This window comes from Phalangium opilio, unplaced genomic scaffold (genome assembly GCF_054372755.1).
Source record: "Phalangium opilio isolate 3A_F unplaced genomic scaffold, DU_Popi_V2 ptg000113l_1, whole genome shotgun sequence".
Lineage (NCBI taxonomy): Eukaryota > Metazoa > Arthropoda > Arachnida > Opiliones > Phalangiidae > Phalangium > Phalangium opilio.
Window position 1 is genome coordinate 8485551 of NW_028324209.1, and position 10634 is coordinate 8496184.

At 37.9% G+C, this 10634-nt stretch overlaps 2 protein-coding genes across 4 annotated transcripts in view; one reads left to right on the forward strand and one right to left on the reverse strand.

The window, feature by feature from the left end:
* The window catches only part of LOC149623758 (uncharacterized), a 55980-nt gene that overhangs the window by 19719 nt on the left and 25627 nt on the right, over positions 1-10634 (forward strand). The window lies entirely within an intron of this gene.
* Positions 9596-10625, reverse strand: LOC149623759 (uncharacterized). The gene is made up of 2 exons (XM_089852688.1): positions 10486-10625; positions 9596-10169 (listed from the first exon to the last, which is right to left on the reverse strand). Exon 2 carries the CDS (start codon positions 10145-10147, stop codon positions 9596-9598), a length of 552 nt encoding a protein of 183 aa, XP_089708814.1. The 5' UTR covers positions 10148-10169; positions 10486-10625.

Genomic DNA, 10634 nt, shown 5'->3' on the forward strand with positions numbered 1-10634 from the left:
TACTTCAAACAAAGAAGGGGACGGCATTCTGCGGACCAATATACAATAAATGACAGTATCGTTATTGATTGTTCGTTTTAATTTAAACGTAATAGTTTAAATAGTGTTATTTTTCTGAGCTTCAACGATTGAATTGCACGTAAATTGCGGATTAAACTGAATAAAAATAACCGTGTAAGTTACGCCCATTCCCAAAATGGACAGTAATAGTATTTTCGTTATGACCATGTAAGATCCGACCTGGAATCCAACGATCCTCGAATTCAAGGCGATGCTCAATAACTGCACTTTATAATAATTTGACGAAACTGACACGTTACACGTCAGAACCGCCAAATGACTCTTGGCAGTATCCAACAAATCCGGCACGAGAGAGGCGTTGAAGATAATGGCGGCATAAAGCAGAATTTCCTTAGCGGTCAGAAAGTAAAATGTCCATGACAGTGTCGAAGGATTCTTTGTTAAGATCACTATGGTTGCGGTTGTAGCGTTCTGGCACATCACCATAAATGACGAACCAAACAAAGCCATTGTTATTGTCTTAAACACCTTATTCACGCGGTCTACTAGATCGCTCATTTCTAAAAAACATCGGTGGAACTCGTGAACGGTGTCATCTTCACCGTTACTGGCAGTTAATTTACTTAATTGATTTGAGACTAAATCAGCAACCGCTCCGTGGACGAAAGCAATTAGTAATACTTGCGTAAATGTTAGTCCAATTAAACAGAGCACTTGGAGTATTCTAAGAATTACAATTCCAGCTTGGATTGTACCTATTGATAAATTTAGGTCGCAACTAAAACAGTATCGTATTTCGAGTATCGTTTCTGATTTACGCGGCTTTCCCGGATTTAATTCCGTTACGGAGACCGTAACGCAAATAATAGCGTAGACCAGGATAACAATTACCCAACACTTAAAACGACGCGACAAGGTCTGCTTGGAACATTTTTCCACTTTACGGATCAATTCTGTGGTCAGAGATTTAACTGCTTTCCTCCGAAAAATTAAGTAAACCAAACTATAGGTCAGGGAACAGTTGTTAATGAAACCAGTAATTATAGTTGAGTTGAAAACTTTGGTTTCAGTCACAGTTGGGTTTGCGAAAACAGAAATGGCGCTCAGTCCCGTGTAATTCAAGTATATCATTGAGAGTATGGCCCAAACAATCAAGGCAACGTTGCACATCTTCCAAACCCGACTTTTACTGGAGTTCGAATTGTGTTGGTAATGCTCAATCATAGTGAAACAGCTGCAGTATTTCATGTAGTAATGGAACCGTCAGAGATTAGTTTTAGCTCGTTCCCTTCAAGATATGAATTTTTGTCGATAAAATCTGCTCCTTAACGTCCCAAAAGTAACGTACAAACAAAGCTAAAGAAAATCAATTTGACAGTTTGTATTTTATCGTCATTGTTATGATTTTCCATTAAGAAATTAGGTTTTCAAGCAATGTATTTAGGGTATACCTAAAACGAAGATTTTCAAGTAGATCATTGTACATATACTGGTCGATAATCCAAAGCTTTAACCATTAAAATTAATTACTTTTTCCAACAAATGGGAAGCAAACCATTTAATTTCACCTTAGCGTGTTATCGCTTGAAAGAAAGAAGTTGACGCCATTTTTTTACCAATTTACAATAAACACGATAGACTGTGATGTAGTGGGAACAAATTTGAAATATTTTTAATGTGTTATTTTTCTAAGTTTCAATGTTTGAATTACACGAAAATTGAGGATTGAATTGAATAAAAATGACTGTGTAAGTTACGCCCAGACCCAAAATAGAAAAAAATAGTTTTTTCGTGATAATCATGAAAGATCCGACTTTGAATCCAACGATCCTCGAATTCAAGGCGATGCTCAGCATCTGGACGTCAGAAACATTTCCCTTCGCGCGAGCTTCACACGTCAGAAGGGCCAAATGACTCTTAACATTGTCCAGCAAATCCGGCACGAGAGAAGCGTTAAAGATAATAGCTAGAGAAAGCAACAAATCCTTGGGTGTGAGAGCGTAAAACAACCATGACAGTGTGGAATCATTCTTTGTTAAGATCTTTACGGTTGCGGTTGTAGCGTTCTGGCACATGATAATAAAAGCCGAACCCAACAATACCATTGTTATGGTCTTGAACACGTTATTAACGCGGTCTACCAGATCACCAAGTTCTAAAAAATATCGGTGGAACTCGTGAACAGTGTCATCTTCACCTTTACTGGAAATTAGTTTATGTAATTGACATGATAGTAAATCAGCAACCGCCGCGTGTACGAAAGCAATTAGTAATACTTGCGTAAATGTCAGTCCAATGGAGCATAGCACGCGGAGTATTCTATAAATTACAAATGCAGCCTGGATTGCGTCTTGTGTAAGGTTTAAGTCGCAACTGAAGCAATGTCGTAGTTCAATCGTGTTTTTGTTGTAAGTTCCAATGCCCCGACTTACTTCGGTCACGGAGGCTGTAACGCAAATAGTTGTGTAAACCAGGATGGCAATTAGAAACAATTTAAAACGACGCGACACTTTTTGGTTGGGACATTTTTCAACTTTTCTTGTCAATTCATTGATCAGAGATTTAACGGCTTTTCTCCGAATAAATAGGTACACTAAACTAAAGGTCAGAGTAGAGTCATTCATGAAGCTAGCGATTGCAGTTGGTTTGTAAACTGGGAATTTACCCGGTTTTACAAAAACGGATAAGGAACTAAGTCCCGTGTAATTCAAGTAGATCATAGAGATTAACGCCCAAATAATCAAAGAAACTGTGCATATCTTCCATTCCCGACATTGAAAGGACTTCGAATTGTATTGGTAATGTTTAATCGTGGTGAAACGTTTGCGGCTGCTGCAGCATTTCATGTCGGTTTTAGAGTAGTTTTACCGCGTTTCTAGAAATGTATTGTTGTCGAAAATATTTGCCCTCTGCTTGCAATCCTTAACATACTCGGAAGCAATAGTAAATAGACTACAAAGGAGAATCAATTTGGTAGTCGGTATTTATTTGCCAGTACTAAAGATTTCCATTATGAAAATAGGTTTTGAAGCAATGTATTTGATTATAAGTAAACGTATATGAGCGTATGTATACAATAATGCGTCAAGCGAGTATTTAGATCTGATCAATGTACATATACTGGTCGATAATAATATCTTTAACTTTCAAAACTAAGCACCATTTTGCGTATTACCTTTCTGTAGATGTTGACTCTTTTGGATTAATATGCCATTGTTATTGATTTCTAAGTATAATTTTAACATAATATGCTGTGGTTTTGAAATGTGTTAAACAGTACTATTTCTTGAAACCTCAACGTTCGAGTTACGAGCAAATTGAGGGTTGAATTGAATGAAAATGACAGTGTATGTTACGCCCAGACCCAAAATAGAAAATATCAGTTTTTTAGTTATAACCATGAAAGATCCGATTTTGAATCCAACGATCCTCGAGTTCAAGGCGATGCTCAGCATCTGGACATCAGAAGTAATTCCAGTAGCGCGCGCGTCACACGTCAGAATGGCCAAATGACTCTTAGCATTGTCCAACAAATCCGGCACAACGGAAGCGTTGAAAATTATGGCAACAAATAAAAGGATATCCTTAGCGATAAAAATATAAAGCAGTAAATGCGGATGCATCTTGGATAAGATTGATACTGTGATTAGTGTAGCGCTCTGACACATGTTAAAGAAAATCGTACAAAATAGAACCATTGTAATTGTCTTAAACATGTCGTTGACGCGTTCTACCAATTCGTAAAATTCTAAAAAACATCGATGAAACTCGAGAATGTAATCTTTCCCCTTCCTGGCAAACAATTTCTGGCATCCATCTTGGACTAAATCCGCAACGGCTCGATGAGCGAAACAAATTAACAATGTGGGTGCGAATGCCAATCCAGCGAAACAGATCACAGTTATGATATTAGATATGGTAAATACTACTTCAAACTCATCCGATGACAAATCCAGATTGCAATCGAAACATAGTTTTATATTGAGCAGATATTGTGAGTGAAGTAGAGGTTTCCCAGTTACTGAAACGTTTAAACAACAAACGGTGTAGATTAAGACGACGATAAGCCATAACTTGAAATGACGCGACACGGTCTGGTTGTGACATTTCCCAACTTTCCGTATCAATTCCATCATCAAGGGTTTCAACATTTTCCTCCGAATAAATAGGTACACCGCGCAAAAGGTGTATGACGCGATGCTAATGCAACTATTAAGTATAGATCGACGATCCTGATCGAGACTCTTCGGATTCCGGAAAATGGACAAAGTGCTAAGTCCTATGTAGTTCAATAAGATCATCGAGATCGTAGCCCAAGATATCAGACCAATGATGGTTCACTTCCAGAACCGACTTCGGAAGGGATTGCCTTGGTACCGCGTAACCATTGTGGGAAAGAAGGCACCTGAGTCTGTATTACTTTCACGTTAATAGTTAGTAGCGACCCGTTATTGCCCAGTCTCTTAACTATCACAGAGTGGAAATTAATGTCAGAACTGATCTAAAGTATGACCCAGAGTGTTTTTTTTTAACTCCTGAATTTCTTCAAGCAACAAAAAATGTTATGTTCATACGTTCGATCAAACTGCCAATATAAGAACCTTGTATTAAGAATTTCTTCATTAATTTATTTACTTATGCGTGAGTTTAAGCACAGCCCACTCGATCACGCAAGTTGCACGCGCTATGATCGAGTCGGCTGTGGTTTAAGTAATGCCCTTAATTATACAGGGTGTTTGTGAAAAGTCCATCAATAATGAAAAAACGTATTTATTGGGCCATTGTGAGTCGAAAATGTTCTATGACATTTTGCCGTCCGAGCCACGGTTTTCGAGTTATGATTAGAATATTTTAGGGATGACCCCTTAATTATATTAACGCTGTCTTTCAATTTCTTAATTAAATTCAAGGGGGTCATCCGTAAATTACTCCAATCATAACTTGAAAACAGTGGCCCGGACGGAAAAATGTCATAGAACATTTTCGACTCAAAATGGCCCAATAAATACGCCCTTTCATTATTGATGGACCTCTCACAAACACCCTGTATAGTCCTAAATATGTAAACTCGTAACTTTTTACCTCTCCGAGTGACGTATGTCACGGAGAGGTTCTAATTTCGACGTGTCTGTGTGTGTGTGTGTGTGTGGGTGGGTGTGTGTGTGTGTGTGTGTGTCTGTCTGTTGTTATACCCACGTGACCGCGTTCGCAGTTTGCAAATCGGAGCAAACGTGTTCTCAATTTCCGGAATTTTCGAAAATTGTATTACACTTACAGGCTATTACTACATTGGCTGTCTAACATCACCAGCCTTTGGTCTTTGTCCATCCCACATGGACACCAGTCTGTACACACTGGCTTCTAATCACAATCGTCTGCTGCTCTTTGTCCATCCCACGTGGACACCAGTCTGTACACACTGGCTTCTAATCCCCACCCTCTTGTGGTCTTTGTCCATCCCACATGGACACCAGTCTGTACACACTGGCTTCTAATCACCACCGTCATCTGCTCTTTGTCCATCCCACATGGACACCAGTCTGTACACCTGGCTTCTAACACCACCATCTTCTGGTCTTTGTTTTTGTCCATCCCACATGGACACCAGTCTGTACACCTGGCTTCTACTCCATCATCATCGTTAAGGTTAAGACATACGCGGCGATCGGCCAGGGTTACGAGAAACGTCCGGCCTCCCTAAGGTGGGGCTTCCACCAAAGGTTCACGCAATTGCGCTGTTCTTATCCATAGCTGCGATTCGACACCCTTATATACTACCTATTTGAGTAAGGCGACGCAACCGGCGTATGCTTCATTTCAAACGCCAATATTAGTCAAGTCTCTCAAGAATGTTTAATTATTCTTTTTCAAAACGATGTAACGCTCAATAAGGCGAACAACTATCGAAGAAAATATTTAATATTAATTATATTTATTTTAATATTTAAGATAATCATGTCTCTAAACTCAAAATTAATACGGAAAGGGTAAAACAGTAGTCTATGTGTTTGTCTATATGTGTCCGTCCGTTGTTACACTAGTGCGCTGCGTTAGAAGTTCGTTTTTGTTTTTATGTGTAAAGAAATCCTTCAGAACCTTAATATTCCCGTTTTCAATAATATAAAATGAATATGTGGAAATATTTTTCGTAATTATGATGCATTTAGTACTTTTGTAGCTTTAAAGCTCTATTTCATTTTGATATTCCAAAGATTTTTTTTAATATTATTATTTAAAATGGATGTTTATATATTACTTAAGCTATACTACATCTGTTTATAGCATAATCCTTCCTAAAGTGAATACAAGCGCAACGCTACAATGGTGGTCAAATGAACTGTTATTTGTCAATAGACCTAGTGAACCAAAAAGTAAACGCTTGGGTTTGGTTTTCGTTTCTGTAATGCAGAGACATTAACGGTTCAGAGTGAGCCGAAAGTTAAATACACTATTAAATAATTAGGCTTAGATTTTATAATCATGGTGGAAATCTGGGCCGCGTTCAGCAGAGCCCAGCGCTGTTAGCAGTGTCCTACATAACGGGATTTTGTTTTTGAATTTTGACGTCACGGTGCTTAGCGCTGAGCTAGCGCGGTCTTCAAAGAAAATAGTCGGCCTTTTGGATAACGTGACGTAAAACGTGTAGTTTTCAGCTTGGCGAAAAAACCATGGATGAATCAATACAAATAGCTCTATGGGACTATAGCTATTTAATTGGCGTGAAACCAGTTGATCACGCGAGAATTTTAAGAGATATGTTAGTTTCTAATTTTAATTATAAAAGTTGTTATCTATCTCTATAAATATGTTATCATACAATTTTTGTTAAGCCTTGGTACCTTGCACGCTTTATTGCGCTAGCGTCATTTATAAAACGCCGATGACCGGAGAAAAGCTATGACGACAGAGCTCACCGGTAAACATTTCCAAAATCCGCTGTCTTTTTTGGTGAGCTCTGCTGAACGCAGCCCAGACCAGTGAAAGGTCTGATCGTAATCGGATAATAGCTTCGTGTTTTCATGCTTTTCATGGTACGCATTTACTTTCAGTGTGTGTAGCCACAAATAAGCTTTGGTGTTATGTAACGTTAACAGTCATGTTGACAAACTAAGAAAATCGTTGAGGTGAAACGAGAGGATAGTGTTTATATGGCAACCCTGTTGTGAATATGGCTTTGAACATAGAGGGCATACAGTTGAGGAGTAGAAAATTAGGCCTTTACAAACACGTAAAGGTAGTATCCCTCCAAAGTTTTATCTCTTCATTTCCCGTTTCTCCCCCATCGGATGATTTTAATGTGTACAAGTATATCATTATTGGATGTAAAATGTCGTCTGATTTACAGTATATTTGCTATGCTTTGTATACTGCTTTCATATTTCATAAATTTTAACTTAAGAAACATTTCCATATCTGGGTAAATAAGTTTGTAAGTAGTCGTCTTGACTCGGAGAGGTAATATTTTGGTTTTCCCAACTTGTATATTATTTGCGTACGTCTTAAAACTCATGCACTGTTGTGAATAATATTTAATCATTCGTGGAAGATATTTTACGTCAATACAGTAACTTTCATCTAAGTTATTAATATTTTAGTTTTTTACGACAATGAGAAATAATCTATTACCTGTCCCGCAATGTTTTCCATCAAGTTATTTAGAAAGAGTTTTTGTTCTCTGTTTGCTTAAGATTGTGGGAAATAATTCGAAAAGGTCCAAGAATTATTTTAGTAAAATCAAGAAACACTTACCTATTTGAGAGTCATGTTATGTAACATACTACTGGTACTATTTTACTGGTGATTAGTTTTTATTTTGCGTGTCAATTTCTCAAATATGTATATAATATATAGAAGACCCAAGAACGTTCAAATATAGAGTTGGACTTTAGTGCCGTGCTCATAGTTTTCCCTCTCTCTCCCCCCACCCACTTTCCATAATGCATCGCCGTCATATTGACAAGCGTATAATGAGGTGGTGTTAAAGAATAAGCTACTAAGATGTAGATTCAAGCGTTCTCGGGTCTTAAATGAAAGCAATAATAATTCAACATATATGTATTCTTATAAAAATATTTTTATCACTTTTTTAAACTGAGGGTTTGAACATCAAGAATTTAGATAAGATGACGCGGCCATAGTGGTTTGTTTTCCTCGCATTTTAATGCGTTATCTATTTCATCGAAGATTTCTTTCTTTTCTTCCTCTGTCACTTTAATTCCTATAACTTTTAAGGCTCTTTCCCAACACTGTTTCAAGACCTCCATGAAATAATATGCCAATTTGAATAAATAACCGTACGCCTGGGCCAATAGACCATTTTCCTCGTTCAATTTCCAAGCGCGAAATGCGGCTTCGTGAGACTTCTTCCAAATTCCAGAATTCGATAATACCTTTTTCGAGTAGTTTATCAAAGTACTTATGGCTCTGAAACTGAATTCAGTGACGGTCAAGGCCACCTGGGACGCCCAACGTGGAACTTGTTTCAACCCAGAAAACAGATTTTTTGAAATTAAAATGAACTGTTCGCTAATTTCATCATAAAACCATTGAATCTGGCCGTTCCAGAATGGGTGATCTTTCCCCGATGCCTTTTTTAGTTCTTTTCCCATCGCTTGACGAAAAAATTCATCCGCTTCTTTGGGACAATCGTAGATCTGACCCGACATGACTTGAATTTGCTAAATAGTTAAGCTACAACAAATATTGAAACAATGACGGCGTAAGGTTAGGAACGTAAAGAGAATATTACCCCTATCTATAACGTGGAAACAGTTCATTCTTTAAGAAATTTGTAGCGTTTGGGCGTAGCCCACGTTAATCGTAGGCTACACCCAAACGCTAACTGTGATTTTGACTGTAGATTTTACAGAATAACATCGCTGTTGCGTATAGTATTTTTTAGTAGTGTTCAAGCCATCGAGTTTATTAGATTTTGCGTTAAGATATTCCAAAATTTAACGCGACTTACCTTTTATTACAAGTAGTGCTCGAAGTGCACTGTTACTCGAATCTTAATCGAATACAGATTTCCAAATTGTTATTTCACGTGAAGAGGGATATCTTTCTTTACTTACTGATAAATATATATTTTCGAGTGTAATATGATTTTTCGTGGGTGTATACTCTTTATTTTCAGTTCTGCTTTTTCTTATCAAACCTTTCACGTTAAAGGGCCTCCAAGAAAGCCAGCGGCGGGTGGGTAAAAATTACTGGGACTCCGAATAGCAGACATAGAAGTTATGTAACATACTTCTGGTAGCATTTATATGATGATTAGTTTGCGAGTTATTTATTAGTTAGAAGATATAACCCTTATAAGACCCGAGAATGTTCAACGACAGAATTTGACTTTAGTGTCGCGGTTTCAATTTTCTCTCCCCCCCCCCCACTTTCAATGCGTGGTTCCATAATACATCGCAGCGTCATATCGACAAGTGTATAACGAACCAGTGCAAAAGAATAAGCGGAGATTCACGTGTTCTCGGGTTTAATACGGGTTCTTGAAAAAAGTAAATAATAATTCAATTTATAAAAATATTTTTATTGAAATTTTAAAAATTTGCCTGTTGGAACATCAAGAATTTAGATACGACGCGACTTCCTCGCTAGCAAATAGATTATCTAAAATATCGGAGATTTCGTTTTTTTCTTCCTTGGACAATTCGAGTCCCTTAGCTTGTATGGCTCGTTCCAAACACTGTTTAACGATCTCCAGGAAGTAAGCGGCCATTTTCTTTCCGTAAGCGTACGTCTGAGCTAATAGACCCTTTCCCTCGTTCAGTTCCCAAGCGCGAGTCGCCGCTTCGTGAGCCTTTATCCAAATACCGGATCCCGAAAATACCAATCTCAGATAGTGTATCAAAGTCGTTATGACGGTGAAAGCGAATTCGGTGACGGTCGAGGCCACTCGGGACGCCCAATGACCCACGATCGGCAACTGAGAAAACTGATTTCTTAAAAAGGAATTGACGTGTTCTCGAGCCCAATCTAAGAACCATTGAACCCCGCTCCAGAAAGGGTGATCGTCTCCTAATGTCTTCTTTATTTCATCGTGCAGTTCACGACGGAAAAATTCTTCCGCCGATTCCGGGTAATCGTGGATGGTAAACACCCGACTCGCCATCATTTGAATTTGCTCAATTTTGAAGCTAAATTAAAATTTAATCGCTATCAGCGTAAGATACGTAACAATTCAATCAAATACGTTAACTGTTATTTGAATAAACATAATACGTAGCCCTGGTTGAGTCACGTTTATCGCTACTGCTAGCATAAAAAGAAGTGTAAAGCCAAAAACAAAGCCGCGTTTACACTAAACATTTTGAAACCGTTTTCAACCCTTTTGGAAAGAAAGGTCGAAATATAACTTTTTGATGAGATCTTTCATGCAATTCTAGTATCACACTTCACTTCTCCAAGGCTACGGTGTTCGTATATAGAGTACCAAAATTGAATTCGACTTACCTTTAATACAATTTTCTTGGGTTGTATTATAAACTAAACATTATCAAATTTTCTTCTTCGCCGCGCTTTAATAACCGGTTGAATCACGTCAAACTCAGTTTTTACTTGGACGAATTTTAAAACTCAACAAAATTTGAAAGAGTTACGCG